This window comes from Procambarus clarkii, chromosome 68, assembly GCF_040958095.1.
Source record: "Procambarus clarkii isolate CNS0578487 chromosome 68, FALCON_Pclarkii_2.0, whole genome shotgun sequence".
NCBI lineage: Eukaryota > Metazoa > Arthropoda > Malacostraca > Decapoda > Cambaridae > Procambarus > Procambarus clarkii.
In genome coordinates, this window is record NC_091217.1 from 10,979,609 (window position 1) to 11,003,198 (window position 23,590).

The following is a 23,590-nucleotide window of genomic DNA, read 5'->3' on the forward strand; positions in this document are numbered from 1 at the left end:
TTCTTTTAGGTTTCTCTATATTTTATTATCTCTCAGTCTTGTGCCAACTGCATACATTACTTTTTAATAAAAACCTGTTTTAAGCTCCCAGGTAAGGCTGTTAATATTCAGAATGTTTAATCTTAGATGCTTCAGATCCAATACTAGTCGACTCTCTTTGTAAATTCTCAGTTTTAAAGTTGTTAATATCATAATGTATATAATCCTGTATCATTTATGTTGGTAGAATGAAATGTTAGAAATTATGTTATGTTGTCGAGGTCGTGGCGCACAACAACGTGGATGCTCTGTTCTTGACGTTGATGTTGACATGACGACGTTGTTGAGCTCGTTCTCGTGGAGCTCAACAAGGTGGGCTCTACAGTTAAGCTGCAGCAACCTTTAAAGATCTTAATGTAGAGGGTTCATGTTCTGTGCAGACGATAAGTCACAATAACGTGGCTGAAGATGACTAAACCACACACCAGAAGATGAAGAGACAACGTTTCGGTCCATCCTGGACCAATATAAAGTTGTATGTGATGGGAGAGAGGAAGGCACGGGCAGTAAACTTATTGCCCGTGCCTTCGTCTCTTCCATCACAATCGACTTGATAATGATCCAGGACGGACCGAAACGTTGTCGTTACTTCGTCGTCTAGTGTGTGGTTTGGTCTTCCTGCTCCGGGTAACATAAATTGGGTAGCATATTTTAATTCAATAAGACGTTTGATGCGAACTGTGCTAAAAGTGTATTTAAAAAAAGTGGATCTTGGAGGCTTGGATCATAAAATTCGTCATATTTTTCGGGTGATTTGTATATTATAAACTTGCTAGGTAGCCAAGTTTGGTTCGGTTCAGATCCTGAAGATGAAGAAGAGTGGAACAATGCGCAGTGTAGGGGAGAAGCCAGTAATAATGAGAGGGAGGAACAGTGCACGGTGGCACGGTGCAGGGGAGGAGGAAACAAAAGTAAATGGGAGAGAGAGAAACCATAAACAGGAAGGAGAGGAGATACATAATAAAGCTGAGAAAAAATCTACAGTGAAGGAACAAAAAGTGAAGGGAGGAATAAGCAATAAAACGGAGATGACCAGTAACGCTGTGTAACAAAGTTTAGTTGTTCGTTCCTGGGCATTGTTATTTCCTAATTATTCTTCTAAAGTTTAGAAAATGGTCATTATTCCCCACAAATTTTGCTTTTGTGACGACTGATAAAGAAAATCCTGGAGTGCAAGGAATTCCCCAAGAGGCTCACTAGGAAGGAGAAAACAACTTGGAAGAGCTTTATCATAGTGGGTTGGGGCTTCCTGGGTAATTATATGACCGAAAACTACGTGAAGGTGGTTGAGAAGAACCATAACACAGGCTGCAGAATGTCCCTCAAAGTGCATATCCTTGATGTTCTTCTTGAGTCATTCTAAGAGTACTGGGAGGAGCAAGGCGAGGGCTTCCACCAGCATATACTGGACCTTGAAGGTTGCTGCCATGGACAGTACAGTCACAACATGATGCCTTCCTACATTTACGGTCACGATCCGTGAAAGTGATTTGCAGTATAATCGCAAATGTCTATATAACCTATCTAATTTGTTAGTATAAATGCGCGTTAGTTTTTATTAATGTTTTTTACTATAAACAAAAAGACGCAAATTCGCCCGTTTTCTCATTGAAAATGGCTAACTTTCAAAATATCACTGTTTTGGCCCCAAAAGTAAAGTTTGAAGGGGAATAGTAGTCGTTTTCCATACTTCTAAAAATAATTAGCATTTTACATTGTGTAACCAAGAAAGGGGTCGGAACATTAAACAATACAGAGGTGTAATTTTCAAGCGAAATTTAATCAGTTTTTATCTGAGTATATGTGATACCGAACTCAACACCGGATGCACACATCAATTAAACCACATTATCGTGTGATGTGCTGTCAAAAACCAAAACAGCTTCAAGAAACTTAGACAAGGTAGGCTGTAAATCTTTATCTTCAACATACGCCCGACCTGCAGTAAAATATGCAGCACCTGCAGATCCTTCCACCTCAAAACGCAAAAGGAAAAGAGCTTAGCTATGAGGTCAGACTGAAAGAGCTGAACCTAATCCCACTTGTGGGGAGAAAACCGAGCTGAAACGTGAGGCAAATTTGTTCAATGCTCGAGTTATCACTGTAGTAGACAAATAGGTTGTTTAAGTTAAACAACAACATAACGAGAGGACATGCATGCAAGCCAGGCACGCACGCACGGAGTCGCTGGGATGTGAGGAAGAACTTAAGTGATTTGGCAAGGACAATTGTAGAGGTTACATCCTCCTGCAGTTTTACACGCTGGACAAATGTGACAACGAACAACGGTTCTCATTTGACTGAAAGTGGAGCCCAGCAGTTGGAACTGTGTTGTGCAAACTGTTAGCTAATACTGTTAAGCAAGTATGCATATTCGTAACACCCGGACCCGACATTGGTCCATATAATTCATCCTAGCAATTGGAGGTTGACGGGGAGCATCATCTGTTCCACAGAACACACTCCTTGCTGTTGCGGCTACTGCGACGGACAGATGGCGCGGGTTAAGAAAAGTGGCGGCGAGGAAGTTGTTGGGGAGTTTTCCAGCAATTTTCCTCAGACACTGAATACACAGCGATGGTGCTGCTGTCGTGTGAGTCTGATAGTTGATGCGCGAGTGGATGGGGAAGAAGGGAGAGATGAGGGGGCTTTAAAGGGGTTAGGAAGAAGGGGGAGAGAGGAGAGAGGAAAGAAAGATGAGGAGTGGAGATAAGTAAATAAATAAAAGGGAAAGAGGGAGAGTTTGATAGGAGTATTAAGAAATATGGAATTTTGTGTGTGTGTGTGTATATATGTATATTATATATGTATATAATATAATATATATTATATATATATATATATATATATAATATAATATATATATATATATATATATATATATATATATATATATATATATATATATATATATATATATATATATATATATATAATATATAATGCATGTATATATATGTGTGTATATAATATATACCAAAAATGGCTCATAAAATGGAGGAAAGTGTCCTGAAAGATATTATTAATAGGAACGTTATCCCCACAGACACAAATCAGAAGATACAATTAACAGTTTACTACAAGAACAAGAAAACGGCCAACCTACTCATGAAGAACCCTCCAGACACCAAACAGAACGCCTTGAAAGAAAGCAACGTCGTCTAGTACCAATGTTGTACCCAAATGAGTACAATTGTACTCATTATAAATTTACATAATGTTTCGAACCTACACGGTTCATTCTCAAATGATGGGACAGGTTGTTGTTGTTGTTGTTAAGAATCGATTACTAGGAACAAAACGTTCCAAGTAGCACGGGCTATGGTGAGCCCGTAGTAGACTTACCTGGCACAGGAGCGGGGCTGTAACTGTGGACAGGATGTTATTGTTTTAGATTGAGCTACTCTGAACTGAAAGTTGCAAGTAGCACGGGCTATGGTGAGCCCGTTGTGGACTTACCTGGCACAGGATGTTGTTGTTTAAGATTCGCTACCTGGAACAAAATGTTCCAAGTAGCACGGGCTGGCACAGGAGCGGGGCTGTAACATGAGAGAGGGGGACAGGACAGGACATACGGGATTAATACTGCTGGAAGGTCGGGTACATACAATTAGGTGAGGGGTAGGAGATAAAGGCAAGAGGCATGGATCAATAACCTATACATAGTGATATAGTCAGGTAATTACCTAAGTGACCTCCTGTAGTAGGCATCATGTTTTGGGTAGTGTCGTCAACGTTGGCATCTTCACGTTCAGGTCTTGTTCTCAACCTCATTCATGGTGGGTAGAGTGAATAGTTCCGTTATTTGAGTGTTTGTGATGGCTTGTTCGACTTTTATATGAATGGCTTCAAGAATTTGTATTCTTCTTACATCTTGGGTTTTGTCTGATATGCAAGTGTGTTTATTCAGCATTACTCTTGTTAGGGTGATGACATGGAGCTTGTCTCATGTGATTTTTAGGGGCACCTGATTGAAGATGACAGGTCAAACGCCTTGTGAGCTTTGTCGACGTCATACCAATGAACTTATATTGAAGGTTACATCCTACATGGGGGCAGGTGTACATATACCACGTTCGACTGCCGTAAAGCATCTCCTGTGCCAAGTGCGTATGATGTGCTCACCATAGCCCGTGCTGCTTCGAACGGTTTGTTCACAGTAGCTGAAGGTAAAACAACAACAACAACATGCTATAAAGGGTTCTCAGTCGGCTTCTGGTTGTTTTTAATGAGGAGGTCGGTGGTCGTCTTTGTTTTATAGGATATGATGAATTATATGATTTATATATGTGTTTTTGGTAGTCGGGGGGGGGGGGGGGGGCTTGGTGGTCAGTGGCTAGAGGCTGGTGGTGGACTGATACCTAGACTTCTAGAAACTGCCATTACCAGGAACTGGAGCCGCAAGAGTTGGGGGTCTTGCCCAGGCGCTTCCAGTATTGGCGCTGACAGCCGATACAACAAGTAAAAGTTTGTTATGTTAGCTGTGTGTGCGCGTGTAGGGGGAAGGGGGGTGAGTGTGTATTCACCTAGTTGTGCTTTTGGGGGTTGAGCTTTGGCTCTTTCGGCCTGCCTCTCAACTGTCAATCAACTGTTAATACTATTCCCCCCCCCCCCCCCCCACACACACCTACCTACACAGGAAGCAGCCCGTAATAGCTGTCTAACTCCCAGGTACCTATTTGCTGCTAAGTAACAGGGGCATCAGGGTGAAAGAAACTCTGCTCATTTGTCTCTGCCTAGTCCGGGGATCGAACCCGGGCCGCAGGATTAAAAGTCCCGCACGCTGTTTCAGTCGGCTATCAGACCCCGGTAAACAGAGGCTACAGTTAAGGATTTGCACCCAGTAAATCCTCCCTGTCCATTGTACGAACCCAGGACAAAGCGCTCGCGATGCTCATCAGCCCGATGGCAGCACAATTCAAAGAAATATCCGAATTAGTAACTGGGCATCCACAATGCAAGCCGAGTTGGTAGCAATACTGGTAGCGCTCGAAATTATTGACAACACTGAAGAAGACAGCTTAATTATTTCCGACTCCCTTTCCTCACTACGAGCAATAAACAGTTTGCAATCAAGTAATAACGTGCTTGTCTCAGAAGCCAGACGTAGATATACAAGAATACTTAGCAAGAGGGTTAATATAAAAATGTTGTGGATTCCTTCTCACATTGGCCTGCAGGAACATGACAAAGTTGACGCCCTTGCTAAGGCTGCAGTAAATACAGACAGTATTGAACGGAATCTTGAGTTATCAAATAGGTCCCTTAAGTGTGTCATTAGACAAGAACTCCTGGATGGATTTGAAGAAAGTAGAACTGTGCAAACTGGAACTAGCAGGTCCATTGTTCATCACAATGAAATGTGTGAAGTAAAACATGTGTATGGGGCAAGTAACAAAGTCAGTAGACTAACTGATGTTGTCACAGCTCGTATAAGACTTGGCTACAAGTATCTCTGGCAGTTCGGCTTGTATAGGGATCTAGATGAAGTAAAGTGTGTGGACAAAGACAGGGACACACACTCGAACACTATATCTTGGATTGTAGTAAAATTGAGCCATTTAGAGATAAATCTAAGCTCACGCTGTATGATATGGCAACCTATCTTATTACCATGGATAAAGTACCTGAAATCCTTGCACTGTATCCATATTTCGCTTCCAATACATAAACGATATATGAGATTAAGAAACAAGTAGTGTATTGTGAAGACTAATAATAAACAGAAGCTACCCTGTGACTGTAATATCTCCATTGGTTAAACTATTATGTATTAGCGATAAGACCTACCATTAATGTATGATGACTTACTGTAAATATATAGCTCTTGAAATAGCACTTTCTCTGTAACTAGCTGACATTGTAACTATAAGGTGTGAAGGATAGATGAAATTGTTTATGTAATAATCTAAGATGAGGTCTGATAAAAGACCTTTTGTGCCCTCTGTAATGCTTTTTGCGCTACCGCTCACAGGATGGGTATGGGGTGCACAATAAACTAGCCGCATCCGGCGGCAACAATCAATCGAATCGCCGGGCGAGCGTCTTACCACTACGCCACAGGGACTGCAAAATCAACTGGGGGACTGTGTGTACTCGCCTAGTTGTGCTTGCGGGGGTTGAGCTCTGGCTCTTTGGTCCCGCCTCTCAACCGTCAATCAACAGGTGTACAGATTCCTGAGCCTATTGGGCTCTATCATATCTACACTTGAAACTGTGTATGGAGTCAGCCTCCACCACATCACCTCCTAATGCATTCCATTTGTCAGCCACTCTGACACTTAAAAAGTTCTTTCTAATATCTCTATGGCTCATTTGGGCGCTTAGTTTCCACCTGTGTCCCCTAGTGCGTGTGCCCCTTGTGTTAAATAGCCTGTCTTTACCCTATCAATTCCCTTGAAAATCTTGAATGTGGTGATCATGTCCCCCTAACTCTTCTGTCTTCCAGCGAAGTGAGGCTTAATTCCCGTAGTCTCTCGTAGCTCATACCTCTCAGCTCCGGTACTAGTCTGGTGGCAAACCTTTGAACCTTTTCCAGTTTAGTTTTATCCTTGATTCGATATGGACTCCATGCTGGGGCTGCATACTCCAGGATTGGCCTGACATATGTGGTATACAAAGTTCTGAATGATTCTTTACACAAGTTTCTGAATGCCGTTCGTATGTTGGTCAGCCTGGCATATGCCGCTGATGTTATCCTCTTGATATGGGCTGCAGGAGACAGGTCTGGCGTGATATCAACTCCCAAGTCTTTTTCTTTCTCTGACTCCTGAAGAATTTCCTCTCCCAGATGATACCTTGTATTTGGCCTCCTGCTCCCTACACCTATCTTCATTACATTACATTTGGTTGGGTTAAACTCTAACAACCATTTGTTCGACCATTCCTTCAGTTTGTCTAGGTCTTCTTGAAGCCTCAAACAGTCCTCTTCTGTCTTAATCCTTCTCATAATTTTGGCATCGTCCGCAAACATTGAGAGAAATGAATCTATACATGTGTGAAATGAAATTGTGTGGGTGCGTTCGTGTGCACGTGCGTACTGGGCTAGTTGTGCTTGCGAGGGTTGAGCTGCGGCTCTTTGGTCTTGCCTTTCAACTGTCAATTAACTGGTGAACAGGTTCTGTATTTCCTATTTACTATTTGTGTGTGTTTTGAATTTACTAATTGTCTGCAGATTCGAGTTATTAGCTCTTGGACCCCGCCTTTCTAACCAGTCTATTTGTCCTCTTTATATATCTACTACATATAACACATTTAACACTCTTAACACGTGTGCGCAAAACACACACACACACACACACACACACACGGTCGGTCGGTCGGGGATTGAACGCCGACCTGCATGAGGCATGACCGTCGCTCTACCGTCCAGCCCAAGTGGTTGGCTGAAAGATTTTGGCTAAGAGCGACGGCACTGTTTGTGGGACAGGTGCCGACACACTGATCATGTGGGCGTGCTTCCACCACCTGCCATCCTCGTCTACTTTAGTAAGAAGAGTGACACTTGCCTGAGTGTGCCCTTTGTTACTCTGAACATCATCACCTGTACTTTGTGCTGCTTTATAATAGTTACGTGGAAGGAATATACAAAATAGGAGGCAACTCTTCTCCAATTTTTATGAAAGAAAATAGAAGAGGGGGTTGGGTGTCCCCCATAATGCCCTGTCCCCCGTTCTACCGACGATCACGAAAACAAACAAATCGGGTTTTCCAGGGCAAACAAGACGGGAACGTGGGAGGGAAACACGCCCAGGTCTGGATATCAGCTTTCACAGCCCCTCCCACGGGCTCCGTCGCCGACCAGCCCAGGAGTAATTGGTCGAATGGTCGATGAAGCCTGGAGTGTAAACGAGCACACGTGCCTTGGCTGTTTTCCGTTCTTTTTCCAACATAAGACTATTTATGCGAATGAAAAAAATCGTGATCTGGAGAAGTATTGTAGGAAGAAGAAGAGAGAATTTTAAGTGTGTGTGGCAAGCTTTCCGAAGGCGAGTTGCCTAAATCCTGGTTGAGAGGCGTGTGAGTGCCCGAGTCAACACGGAGGCTTTGTTTGAGAGGGTGTTCCCTCTCCCGCGCCACCAGTCGAGGCCCAGCTCTTAGGCCACTCGCACCATTCTGGCGCTCTCATCCTCGGTACTCTTGCGAGTCAGAGTATTTTGTGCCGCGCTAGTGCATCGGTGTATCCTATAGTGCTAAATTACCGAACTTATGTTACCTGGTTGATACCATGTTGATGGGGTTCTGGGAGTTCTTCTACTCCCCAAGCCCGGCCCGAGGCCAGGCTTGACTTGTGACAGTTTGGTCCACCAGGCTGTTATCCTTTGTAACACGTGTAAGAAATGCGATGCGCAGTGTATATATTTAAAATAGTTATACAAGATTTTTGAAGAGATTACTCTACTTTTTTTCCTACAACAGACATTACCGTTCATAATTCTATACACCGCTAACCAGCATATTTACATTTTCTTCTGTCCTTCTCGGACAGGGTTAGAGATACCTGCGGCAAGAATGAGAAGTCTCCAATGGTGTTCGTGAAGCCTCAGGCCACGAGAGCCGCAGCTCCACAAGAAAGGCCTGAGCACACTTGACACTTGAAGTCTCTAGTTAGGTTACCATGGCGTGTGCTCGGGCATAATAGGAAGTGAGGGAGACACTTGACAGACAGCCTCGTTAAAAATGCTGCAATAGCTGAGAAGGACGTGAAGGAGTTAGTGTTCCTCTCTTAACTATTCGGCAAAACTAGACAAAATGAAACACGGAAAGTGTAACTTTGAGAACTGTTATTGAGCCTTAGTAGCGTGGAATGTGCCAAGGTAAACACGTGCATGTGTGAGGGAAGGAAAGAGACCGAGAGAGTGGCATCTATGGCACCAAGAGCAATTAGAAGAGACCCTAGAAGGCATATGTGTGACGGGCTTTATAGTGATGGTTGAAAAATTTCTAGAGGGCACAGTGTTATCGTTGGCACTCTGTCCCCACCTTAGGATAACGTAAAGAACCTAAATCATATCTTTTTCTAATTACTGTTATGTAAATGAATTGTTTACATGATTCTCACGATATGAAAATGGGCGTCGTCAAGAGGTAAATTTTAGTCACGTGTTCAAACCCAGGAGTGAGGGACCTCCTGGGGGGCGGTCTCCTGGTCAACAGGGTGAATAAGGCGTCAGGAGGGGGGTTGTCATATTAGTTATGATGCAGCGCAGTTCAAGTACACCATCTGGTCACCACTTGGTCCGGGAGACATCTCCCGTCACGCAGGGTGCAGTCGCGCCTCCACAGATCTCCAGTATTAGCTCTTGATACTGGTAATGGCTCAAAAGGGCCACCACTTACGGGCTATTCATGCCCGTGCCACCTCTTGGGTGGCTTAATCTTCATCAATCAGTTCAAGTAGTCACTTCCGGGAGTGCGTGACTCAAGGAGAGTCATCTTGGAGTGGGAGACCAAATAAATCCATCTTACTATGGACGACTTCAAGGAGATCCATATAATGAGCTCCTTAGAGACTGGTGAACGATATCAGTAAGTAGAGATGATGATGATGATGACTGATGATGTTCCTGCAGGTGCGCTGCTTCACAATACCTCCCGTCATTTCTTAATAATTGAAATATTTTAAAATAGTAAATAACAATTTTAGGAAGTATCATAAAATGAAAAGGTCGCAGAGACGCTTTTACACCCAGAAAAGTGTAAAGTAGGTGTACGTCAAAGCACACTGGTGTCTAAAAGTACCATTTTTATAGCAATGCTTCTGAACTTTAAGATTATTATCTATGCGTTTTAAGAAAAATAAAACACAAGTCATCGGATATATGATGACACTTTCTTAAATACATTTCCTTCTTGAATTTCTAACTTTTAATAACTGGTTTTAAAACCAACCAATATATTAGAAACCTTTCAGAGTATTCAGAAGTGGTTTGTCTCATTTTCCGGGAACAGTGCTGATCGATTATTATAGCTGAAAAGCTGCTTATGAAAATATGCTTTGATAAGCTTTTCTTCTGTGACGTAATGTCTGGTGGGGAGATGATACCCTCCGGATCCCCGCTGTCCAAGCGGCGGGTCGGACCATGTCCTCCACCCTTTATTATTACCGGAGCTCCAGAGATGACGCGCTCTTGTGCCTCCGTTGACGTCCTTTGTAGTCCCAACACAGTCGACTCCTTTCTCAGCGAGTCCTCTCCGTTTGCATTGACTCACACTAGAAGTTGGGGAGACTTAATAAGTAATTCCAAGTACTTCTCGCACTCGGGAGATGGACTTTGCTCGAGATACTTCCTAATGGAAAAGTCTCTTCATAGCGAGACCAGCGAGAGTGAGGACAACAGCGAGGCGTCGAGGAATGCTTCAACTGAGAAGGATGAAAGCAGGCGAAGCAGTGAGAGTGCTATCTCCAGTTACTTCACGCTACCAAACCAAAAATGCCTTGAGACAAGTGTAGGGCTGCAGTTCAAAGTTAATGAATGCGAAATTCCGATGGAAACAGTCGAATTGGGCCTTATGTCTGATCAACCGAACGTCCATCTGACTAAGGATCAACATGCATCGAACTATGGAACAATTTCAGGTCTAGTTCTTGGACCGAAAGCACAATCGAATGGTCTGAAGCTCAATAAAAATAGAGAAAAACCATCTCTTAACACAATGATGCGACAGAGCTCAATACCTTTCCTCGTCCCACAGAACTTTGCTTCTCCCCAGTGGATCAAGAAGTCGGAGATCCGACATTCCTCGAGGCACAGTCTCAACATCAATGGCACAAAGTCTTCCACGACACCAAACTCAAACGTCGACTTCCGGAGATTTCTGGGCTTCAAGAGCCAGCAAGGTTCTCTTCAGGGATTATCTCACTTGAAGGTTCCAGGGGCTCCGCTAACCGAGGAGAACAGAAATGGGTCTTTCCTTTCTGCATTCAATATTTCCATTTTGGACAAGATTTCTGTGACCTCTCGCAAATCTTCGTTATACGACGAAACCAAGTCTTTGTCAAAATCTGAAGAAGTCAAGAATAAGATCATTCAAAATTTTAGCACAGTATGTTCCTATTGCAATATATATTGTTGTTTAGTAGTAGATGAAATGGCTTATTTAATAAGAGTAAGAAGTCTGCATGCTGCCGGGATTCTTATTTTCCTTTTTTGTATGTAGTAGTAGTAAGTGTATAACATTCTAGGTTTGATTTGAGAATCAATGAGTATAGCTTCGTGTATATAGTTATATACATAAATATTATCTATCTTTAAAAAGAGAATTTTCGAGGTTACTTGCCGGACGCTCGGGACTTAACCTCACCAAGTTATGCAGGTGACTAGTATTTGTCCGGGGATCATCATTGGGGGTTCGGTGTCGCGTCCCGTGCCCTAACCCTTTGAGATGGAGTCATATTGATTTCCAATCTCATTAAACATAAAACTCCGTCTTCACCAAGATTATAGGAATGAAGGGAAGGTCGTGAATGGTAGGGAAGCGGGTGAAGGGTAGAGAAATTGGTCAAGTGTTGGGAGGGAGTTCACAGGGAGGGAAGCTGGTGAAGAGGAGGAATTTTTTTTTTTTTTTTTTTTTTTTTTTGAGATATATACAAGAGTTGTTACATTCTTGTACAGCCACTAGTACGCGTAGCGTTTCGGGCAAGTCCTTAATCCTATGGTCCCTGGAATACGATCCCCTGCCGCGAAGAATCGTTTTTTCATCCAAGTACACATTTTACTGTTGCGTTAAACAGAGGCTACAGTTAAGGAATTGCGCCCAGTAAATCCTCCCCGGCCAGGATACGAACCCATGACATAGCGCTCGCGGAACGCCAGGCGAGTGTCTTACCACTACACCACGGAGACTGTTAAAGACTGTTAAATTAATAAAGATGGAAAGTAATGAAGGGTAGGCCCGTGAGAAAGGTGGTGAAGGGTAGGGAAGGTGGTAGAGGAGTAGCGAAGGTGATGGAAGAGTAGGGAAGGTGGTGATGGGTAGGGAAGGTATATGGTTAAGTTGGTTACAGAGTTGAAGATAGTGTATGGCAGGAGGTTATTGTAATGAAGATAGGGTGTAAAGAAGTTAGTGATATTAGTGAAGATGGTCAGTGACGAAGATGGTTACAATGATAAAAGGGTGTACAGAGAATGGTAAAGTGAGGATAGTGAGTACTGAAGATGGTTACAGTGATGATGACAGTAATGAAGGTAACAGATGAAGATTGTAGTGAAGATTGACTTCAATGACGATATTGGGTAGTGAAGATGGTTACAGTGATGAAGATAGCTACAGTAAATAGTAGAGAAGGGGGCTACAATGAAGCTAGTGAGTAGTAAAGATGATTCCAGTGATGAAGATGGCTACAATAAGATAGTAAAGATGATTACAATGATCATAGTGAGTAAATTAACTATAAGGGGGGGGGGGGGGGAAAGCGCCAAGTCATTAAGACTATAAAGCATTGGGAGAGACTCAGGATAAGGATTAGGGATGAGGACGAGGGAAAGGAATGGTGCTCATCCACTTTGACGGTCGGGGAATGAACGCGGACCTGCATGAAGCATGTTGCAATCATACTGAATAGCGAAGACGGTTCCAGTGGTGAAGACAGTAGTGAAGTTGGTTCTAGTGATGAAGAGTGTGAAGATGGATCCAATGATTATGATAGTAGATGGTTTCAATGGTGGAGATAGTTCCAGTAATGAAGTTAGTAGTGAAGATGGTGCCAATGATGGAGATAGTTCCAGTAATGAAGATAGTAGTGAAGATGGTTCCAATGATGAAAATAGTAGTGAAGATAGTTCCAGTGACGAGGCACAAATTATCCTTGCATGTTTATATATATATATATATATATATATATATATATATATATATATATATATATATATATATATATATATATATATATATATATAAATATATTAAAGGGAAGGGAGTACCACCTCTGACTGGAAGAAGGGGGACCCATAGCCTCGCGGAGCGGTCCGTCTAATTACCACAAGCTACACAAGCTTCACAAAGCTTCCTGGCAATACGTTAGTAATGAATAAATGATATATTTACTCATTATAATGTTGGCGCAGAATGTACAACACGAAAAAACATAATTTTAATCTGAAAATATCTTTTTATAAAGAAATTAGACGAAAATAAAAAGCTGGTGACGCCAAATCAATTCGACGATCCAAGCTTCGGTTAGGTTAGGTTTGGTTTAGTTTGGTTTCGTTTGGTTAAAAAAAAAAATCAAAATGTTTATTTAGGTAAGGTACATACATAAGAGATTTTACAAAGAGTGATGCCTTAAGATTCAGATTCAGATGTTTATTCAGGTAAGGTATATACATACAAGTGATGTTACATTAATGGATTGATATATAGATAGAGCTAGTACATACAATGCCTAAAGCCACTATTACGCAATGCGTTTCGGGCATAAAAAAAGTTAGGGCTAGTACATACAATGCCTATTACGCAAAGCGTTTCGGGCATAAAAAACTTAAATGACTAAAGCTTAATACTAATTGAGCATAAAGAGTAAAATGAAAGCATGGAATGAAAACATAGCTGAAAAAGCAGCACAAATACTATTATGTCGTTAAGTTAGGTTAGGTTAGGTTAGGTTAGGTCAGGCCAGGTCAGGTCAGGCCAGGTCAGGCCAGGTCAGGCCAGGTCAGGCCAGGTCAGGTCAGGTCAGGTCAGGTCAGGTCAGGTCAGGTCAGCCTAACCTAACATCATATTTATTCATTACTAACGTATTGCCAGGAAGCTTTGTGTAGCTTGTGGTAGCTTGTGGTAATTAGACGGACCCCCTCGGAGGAAACTACGCATAACGCATTAGAGGAAATGTTTAGATCCCCTCCAATACAGTTTGTGTGCTTTTCTCCTACCACCCCCTTCCCATTTTTTATGCTTTATTATGTATTTGATGGTTACAAGATATACATGGGTTGAGATTATATTATATATATTATATATATTAATATATATATATATAATATATATATATATATATATATATATTATATATATTAATATATATATATAATATATATATATATATATATATATATATATATATATATATATATATATATATATATATATATATATATATATATATATATATATATATATATATATATAAAGTAAATAAAATAAATCGGGTAAGATGAAAAGGTTCATTATAGCAAGGTTTTATTTCAACAAATAACTACAATGTAATTTGACAGAGGTGGAAGGTGAGGGATATACCAAAGCAAAGAGGAAATATGCAAAAGATTGAAGAAAAGAGGGGAGATGAGAGAGAATGGAAAGATACTATTAAGCATACTGCCACCATCCTGAAAGGATGGTTTTAAGGTTTTAAATATATCGGCAAAAAATTGAATGCTAAACAATGGAAATAAATTAGATAAATTTAGAATCGGGAAACACCTGGATAAATATTGGTTTAGAAATTGGGTTTTTGGTTTATGCAACAAATTAATGGGTTACATAATTGTCGTGGAATTGCTGGATTATTTAAGCTTCTAGGTTAGATACGTATACAGTATGTATAATTGGAAAGAGTTTGAGTAGGTATAAAGAAGAGTGGCTTTGTATGGGGCAAATAGGCATTCTCCAATTTTTTATTTATTTGTTCTTATGCTTAAACAGCGCAAGAGAAAGTGTGGAGTGAGTTTATAGCATGTTCTTGGATTTGAACAGGGGCTCTATTTTGTCCAGAGATGGATGATGTATCACAACATTAGCTGTAGCACTGTACTGTAATTAGATCACAAATTTGAGGCATTTCTTAAATGGTAGAAATCCACACATGAAGGCAAATTTAAAAATTATAAATATATTTGTATTTTTGGGGTGGCAAATAGGAAGACCTACGAGAAGCCACTGGCTTCCAGTCCTTGTCAAGGCTACTAGTATTAGTGGCCCTCAGTTAAATTCAGGTATTACTATGAGCTGTGTTTGCTTTTCAGGTACTATCTTTGGGTGCTGACGTCCTACCAGAATACAAACTTCAGTCCCCGCGGATACACAAGTGGACAATTCTTCATTACTCTCCATTCAAGGCAGTGTGGGACTGGATCATCCTCTTGCTTGTTATCTACACAGCTATCTTCACACCCTATGTGGCTGCCTTTCTCCTCAATGAGCAAGAGGCAACGAGGAAGAGCAATCAAAACCAATACGACAGTCCCATTGTCATCATTGATCTCATAGGTATGTAAATTGCATGTGGTGGAGGAGTGTGCTGTGTTATTTTGTTGTGTGGTTAGTATGATGTAATTCAAAGTTAGGTTTCGGTGGGACTTAAAAAAAAAAATTTATATGGCAGCTGATTTGCAGGCTTAACAGCAAAATATTATGTGGACATTGGTGTTATCAGTTCCTGCTCTTCTGCTAATCCATTATCTCCAACTACATCCTTTTTAATATCTCAGCATGATAGCTTCAGGGAGCCACCAGAACTCTTCCAAAAAGAGGCATTTCATTGCAGTCAATGCTGGGATTTTATTTATCCTGTGATCAGGAAACTGATTTTAACAGAACAAGTACTCATATCTTCGCCAGTGTAATCACTTCTGTCAATTTATATTGTAGTTATATGTTGATATGAAACCTTGCTACAATCTACTTTTCATCTTACCTGATATGTTAGATTAAGGATCTCCTGAAATGCTATGTGTGTTAGTGGCTTTGCAAGAATATCAAACTACCAATCTTATGTAATTATCATTATTATTATTATCTGAATAAACATTAATCTCACCAACCCATTGTACCTTCTTGTGAATAATTTTTTTTATTATTATTATAATATTAGGAGTAATTTTGTTTGTTTTCCCCTCACACACAGGGTGTTGTCTCCTATAAACATGGGGTACAGCCCAAGAATTAATGCCATTTTACATAATGTATAGGTTGAATTTGGCCTATTTTCTTCTATTCCAAATTACTGTATATAATGTGGGATTTATTCACCTATAATTCTATTTGCCAGTTGTTGCTCCATACACTTATTTTATCCAGGTCATATTGAAGGCATAATGATCATCCAAGTCTCTCATCTTGCCTAATAACTTAGCATCATCAACAAACATGGTTATGTAATTCCCTTTGGTAGATCATTTATATAGACAATATATATCCCTGGTGCTAGAACTGAACTGAAATGATATTCCACTAGTTACATTTCTCAAGCTTGAGACATTGCCTCTGATTACTGCCCACATTTTTCAGTCAGAAAATGTTTATCCATGTCAGAAGTATTCATGTTATCCCAGCATGTGTGTAATTACCCAAGTGTAATTACAGGATGAGAGCTACGCTCGTGGTGCCCTGTCTTCCCAGGACTCTGTCATATAATGCTTTGAAACTACTGATAGTTTTGGCCTCCACCACCCTCTCACTTAACTTGTTACAACTATCTACCACTCTGTGAAAGTGAATTTTCACTTTCACTTATAACACAGTCCCTCACAGTTAATATTATAATGTATTGCATACTTTATTTCCAAAAGAACAAGGTCACTTTTGCCCAAGGGGGTGAGATACTAATTGTCAAATATCTCTTCCTCCTTCCTGGTGAGTATCAAATACAATGTTGCATCTATATAATATAATATAACTGCTGCAGTCTCTCATTAGCTGATGTGCAGATGATGAGATGGGTTTGTTTATCCTACAAAATCTATCTCTATGTTGTCACATTTCCCAAATGTACAACTTTACAGTTAATACTTCTTCTCAACTTGTAATAGCCTTACAGTTAATACTTCTTTCTAACCTGCTAGAAGATGTGAGATGAAGGCTGATAATATAACCAGTTGACAGTAAATCATCAGTCTAACTCCAAGAATGGTTCAGTACACACACTCTATATATAAAACTCTGAACTGTATGCCAATCCTGATTTTAAACACTTGCCAGAAGGTTGTAACAGAACCCATGTACACCATCTAGAAACAAATATCTATTTGATATTACAAGAGTGTGACTTAACCCCTAAGCTACTCTGGGCTATTTGGCCTTCAATACCCACAGGTGCAAAAAAAAAAAAATTCTTGCAATTCTGTTAATTTGTGTTCTCTGACCACGAGAAAAAAAATGAATTGCACATACCAATGACGTAAATGAGCCAACAAGTTTAGCAATGATGTCACACCCAACATGCACGCTCGTGCAATGCGTGTCCCAGAGGTGTCGCACGTCGTCTTCAAGTAGCCAGAGTTGCCATGAATTTATTTTTGCGGCATTATTTACAGTGGGCATATTTTACCACAATTTTTCACTAATTGTGTTGCATATAATGTTACTTGATGTTGAATTATAATATAATTGCATCCATTCAATTTACATTTGCAAATTAGTGTCACAATTATGTGCACACAAATGTTTTCCATTACACCAAATAAAATATGTATTCAGATTTATCAATATATATATATATATATATATATATATATATATATATATATATATATATATATATATATATATATATATATATATATATATATATATATATATATATATACACAATCAATATTTACAAGTTTTTGCATCATTATTGCACATTTAGAAGTCCTGGAGACAATGGTAGTTGTTAAAGCAGTTGACAGCACTCAAAGGGACGGCGCATGCTTCACAAAACGTTTGCACTTGTTTACGTTTCTGTGGTCTCGTTTGTGTGGTTCTACAAGCTATGCAATCACGTTGGCCTATTGCACGCTTTCCAGTTGGTGGCAACTGTATTAGTCTGTGTACTTAAGAGCCTGGGTGTAGGAGCATGGTGCAATATTCAGATTCAGATTCAGATGTTTATTCAGGTAAGGTATATACATACAAGTGATGTTACATTAATGGATTGATATATAGATAGAGCTAGCACATACAATGCCTAAAGCCACTATTACGCAATGCGTTTCGGGCAACCCAATATTGGGTTACTGGGTCTTTGTATGCTAGGAATGTCTTTGCCAAACTTTGTTAGTAACTGTGTCGCAACTGTAAAACTAAACATACGGAAAGTTGGTTTATGACCTGTTTTCACCAGATACATGTTGAAACTGTTCAGCATGGATATGTCACCAAGATGGAAAAACATTTTTTTTCGTCCACTTCAATGTTTTCCGTGCACACTCGACAGCGCCCATCATGATGTCACATTTATCAATCATACGCTTGTTGATATTATAGTCCAGAACACAATCTGGTTTATGTAGTGGTTGTTTCGTTGTTCAGTTCACCTTGCCACTGTGCACCATTGTACCATTGTGAACGGTTGTCAACATGTTCACTGCTCTCTTGTCTTTCCACCGCACTGAGAGTATTTGATAGTATACTTTTTCTTAGCTGGCAGTCACCAACTTCAATATTATTGTCGAACATTGGCATTTCCCTTCTTTTTGCCTTTACTGTGCCCCACACATCAGTTCTATTTTCAAGCAAGAACCTAGTTAGCAAAGTACTTGTATAATAGTTACCTATATAAAACGTGGCCCAACTTCAGCCACAGTGTCTGAGATTTTTTTTTCTTTGACGTAATCAAAAGAATTGATTCCGATTGATGTTACGTTAATCGTAACTACCTTGCAAGAGAGGCAGACCTTGAACAGCAAGAACTGCCACAGGTAGATGTTTTAACTTAAAGCCTAAGATCATAGGAAAGCGGGAGCAAACTGCCAGGCGGCACCACACGGGTGAAACCTGTCACTAAAGTTGTTGGCTCCTCCTAGTAAAACTAGAGGGTAACTGATGGATTCTCACTTCATATATTTATATTTGAAGTGTGGTGCTGTGCAATGGACTCTAGCTTTAGATACAGACTTAATATACACATAAGCAGGCAAAGCGTTGCAGAACATGAAATGTGGGACAATAATCTTGGAAGGTTTGACTTAAAGACCGTCTTCTAGAAACATAACAATTTATTTGACAAAACTAGAACTTTACGTTACTTTACTGTCAACCCAGTGGCACATTCAAGAACAGCTATTAAACAACCTGATGGACCCACGAGAGCCTTCCCGTCATCGGTGACTGAATAATGACACTAACTGAACAAAGTGGTGCCCACTGGTGATGCAAGCTTGCAATCAATATTGTCACGGCTTCACGGTGAACAGATACTGTACTATAATCACAAAACTTGACTGGCGCTCACTGCTCTTATAAACGAGGTACCAAGTAACAAGGCGGGTGATTCAAGAACGATTACCCCTATAATATCTTACATTAACACTTGTCTCTCAGGACAACAACAAAAGTTACACTAATTGAATTGAAAAAATTACGTTAACACACTCGTGTCTCGACAGCACTTAAATGGCAACAATAATTCGTAAATCAAATAATTACATCGTACTTGAAAGTCAAGCATTCGGTGAGTAATTCCCAATTAATTATTGAATACAACAGTCTATTAATTCAGACAAGTATTGATAAAGCCTACTGTCTCTCAACTGACAGATCTCTTCCGGTCTTACGACAAGATTGCCTTAACGAGGATTCGACTACTGTACCACACAAGGCTACAAGATAGTCTGTGTAAACAACATCAACAACACCATGTGAATTCACTAAGTGGCGGATGCTAATTCTCCTTGATTAGCTATGAGTGCTTAATCCCCCCTGCCCGCAAACAGTTCCAATCAGTTCGAAGAATTACAACAGCTTAATGACAGCGCAGTTGACTCTGATCATGACAGAACGGTCAACCCCTTATGTTAATCTATCACTTAATTAACGACAGCTCGTTAATTCGTTAACACTACGTTAGTCATCTCTTGACAATTCCTCCACTGCATGAAATCGCTGTGTCTTGCAATTACACGGATCTACGTTAATCACAATGCTGTTCAACAAAGCAACAATGACCACGTTAAGTAATCGTGTCCCAGAGTGACGTTAAATGATTTTAATTTTCACGGAATCCTTCACAGTACACAACGATTTTCAGCAAGGACACATTTCAAATATCAGTGATTCAATGCTGTTCACGATGTTCACAGCGTTAGCCACAGCACCACAGCATTATTTCGTCCATCTAGGAATCTTCAAACGACTTTTTAGGTTCCTTTTTAAAATAAACTTGTGGTCAATTATTCATTCACAGGTATTAGTGACCAGGATTGTGGTTATAATGAGCGTTGTGCGGAGGAAGGAGAAATTTTGGTGAGGGAGGGAGGAAGGAAGAGAATTGAGGTAGCCTCACTGTGTGGCAGTAACTCTTGTTTTGCTCACCATACTAGCTTCGTGGTTCGCTATGGGGAACACACATGTACATGGGTATATACAATGTGTGGAATAGTGTAATAACAGCACCAGGGGTATGTTGTGAGGAGCTATTTTGGTGAGGGAGGTGACATCGTAATCGTGGTGTCGTCTGCTGTGTAATTTGTCATGCAGTGTATGGTGGCCACTGTACTGTTTGGACACAATACCGGCTTACTTGCATAGTTCTGGTAAATAAAACATGTAGATAGGTATATATAACATGTGTAAATTGTGTAATATAATAACAGTATGGTGGGAGGAGCGATGTTGGCGAGTAAGATGTTGGAGGGAGGGAGGGCTGGCTGGGTGTGGCTGCTCACACTCACGGTGTTCTGAGTGTGTTGATGGTGAATGTATATAGTGTGTGACAGTGTATAGTCTGTAAATTGATTGTATATATACATAAATTAGCATGATACATGGTAAATATGTGCAACATGTGTACACAAGTGTCATGCACGTAACAGTGTCTTCGGACAGTACGGATGTTTTACTGCCATAATATAGTGTATGTGTTCATTATACATAGGATTAGCATGTAAAAACAAATAAAATGTATTTGGAACTGCGCAAAAAATGTGCAAAAATATATTCGTGGCAACTCGCGCGCCCCTCCCCGGGCACCCCACCGGCCCCGGGTGCATACTGCTCTGGCGCACGGGGAATTATGTTGTCACAGCCCACCTTTCGGACCCCATAGCAGCCAAAGTAAGTGCAATTTCGAACTTGCGTTGCTATACCCATATACAGGGAGGGGTTTTGACACTTTCCGAAAGAAAAAGTAATTTTTTCTCAAGGTTTCATTTCCTGCGCACTGGGGGGGATGTCATATTTATAGGCCGCGCAGTTAAAGGGTTAAGGAATTCTGATAAAGAGAGAGATCTAGGGGTGGTTCTAGATAGAAAACTATCACCTGAGGACCACATAAAGAATATTTTGCGAGGAGCCTATGCCACACTTTCTAACTTCAGAATTGCTTTTAAATACATGGATGGCGATATACTAAAGAAATTGTTCACGACTTTTGTTAGGCCAAAGCTAGAATATGCAGCGGTTGTGTGGTGCCCATATCTTAAGAAGCACATCAACAAACTGGAAAAGGTGCAAAGACATGCTACTAAGTGGCTCCCAGAACTGAAGGGCAAGAGCTACGAAGAGAGGTTAGAGGCATTAAATATGCCAAAATTGGAAGACAGAAGAAAAAGAGGTGATATGATCACTACATACAAAATAATAACAGGAATTGATAAAATCGATAGGGAAGATTTCCTGCGACCTGGAACTTTAAGAACAAGAGGTCATAGATATAAACTAGCTAAACACAGATGCCGAAGAAATATAAGAAAATTCACTTCCGCAAACAGAGTGGTAGACGGTTGGAACAAGTTAAGTGAGAAGGTGGTGGAGGCCAAGACCGTCAATAGTTTCAAAGTGTTATATGACAAAGAGTGCTGGGAAGACGGGACACCACGAGCGTAGCTCTCATCCTGTAACTACACTTAGGTAACAGAGTTACTGCCACACAGTGAGGCTACCTCAATTCTCTCCCTCCCTCCTTCACCAAAATTCCCCCTTCCTACGCACAACGCTAATTATAACCACAATTCTGGTCACTAATACCTGTAAATGAATAATTGACCACAAGTTTATTTTGAAAAGGAACCTAAAAAGTCGTTTGAAGATTCCTAGATGGACGAAATAATGCTGTGGTGCTGTGGCTAGCGCTGTGAACATCGTGAACAGCATTGAATCACTGATATTTGAACATTGTACCCAGTCATTATCACACTCGGGCTCTTCTATAATACTATCATGGCTAAATAAAAGATTATATATATATTTTGACAATATTAAGCGATGCTATGGTTACACGCTGAACAGCAGTGCTGTGCGCTCATGCTGCGAGCGCCAGCCTTGGTTGCTCACTCAATACTGAGGCTATGACACCCGGCAATGTGGACCATGATTTTTTTTAAAGATGGCGTCTGTTTACAAGAGCCCTGAGGAAGCTGATGTGAACCCCATGTAGCCGCGGGAGTTTTGAATGGGACGTGAAAAATAAAAACACCCGGAGGCGTGTTGCGCACCCGAAGCCTGGGCCTGTAGGCACGTTGCGCAGTTAAAGGGTTAATATTACCTATGTGATTTAATTTGGTAATAATATTTTTAATAATTAGGTAATAATATTTTTGTTGCAACTCCCTCCTGTCAGCTCGGGTGACGCTGACCGCCTCTGATGACCGCTCTGTCAACGCCCACATTTTGCCAGACTTCCTCGGCCTATTGCGCCCAAAATATGTCGCCTGTGATTTTTGTTTATTTTTCCCGTGCTCAGAAAACACAAAATAACATTTTTCGAAGGCAAAAATTTTTGTTAGGATTTTTTTCCTGAGCACGGGTGTAAATCTCCTCAGGACCCCTTGGCAGCTTAAGGGTTAAGTGACTAAAATTTATGCATATATAGACTATAAGATAATAGTGCTATAACAAAATAGCAAGCAAGCCATGCTTTCAAATTTATTGATTATAAATATTTAAGTACCAGTACTGTAATAAATTTAATTTGTATTTCTAATTTGCTTGCTTCATATATAAGTAGCATATATTTGTTAACTATTTGCACACTCCTGGACATGTAATATTAATCTATACATATATACAGTATTTACTCATGCCAACATTAAATTTTTATATTTTAATGGCAATGATCTTCAATTTATGTACTAGCTATATGTTATTTCCAATGTGTCTCCTCTGCTGCCTCTTTCAGTTGACATAATGTTTATGGTTGACATCGTCATCAATTTTCGCACTACCTATGTTAACCACAATGATGAGGTAGTGTCACACCCAGGCAAGATTGCTCTCCACTACCTACGTGGGTGGTTCCTCATCGATGTTGTTGCAGCGATTCCATTTGATCTCCTCCTTGTCACAGACTCGAAAGAGGTAAGTTTTTGTTTACTTTGCCTTCACTAGTAAAATGGTGAAGGTGTGGACATCTCCCACATTGTCCTCCAAGGCACTTGTGTATGGACATACTCTTTTGTCCCTGCCAACCCTGATGCACACTAAACTGGCCACATTACTCGCTCCAATTGCAGATTCGTTTTCCTCTCAAGGATGAAGAAAATTTTGGCAAATTCCAGAAAATTTTTTTCTCTTAAATTCTCAGGAAACTGGAAACTTCTAACTCGAAGTCTAGCTACTTGATGTTCATCTAATCATAATATAATACAGTAATTGGATTGGCCAGGTGTGTGTGTGTAATTACCTAAGTGTAATTACC

The 23,590-nt window shown here is 40.4% G+C and overlaps 1 protein-coding gene across 7 annotated transcripts in view; it reads left to right on the plus strand.

The window, feature by feature from the left end:
• The window catches only part of sei (seizure), a 1,036,232-nt gene that overhangs the window by 594,977 nt on the left and 417,665 nt on the right, over positions 1 to 23,590 (plus strand). For all 7 annotated transcript variants that reach the window (XM_069310832.1, XM_069310834.1, XM_069310833.1 and 4 more), the window contains 2 exons: positions 15,000 to 15,243; positions 23,072 to 23,250. In XM_069310832.1, coding sequence (XP_069166933.1) covers positions 15,000 to 15,243; positions 23,072 to 23,250 — 423 coding nt within the window. The remainder of the gene's footprint in view (positions 1 to 14,999; positions 15,244 to 23,071; positions 23,251 to 23,590) is intronic.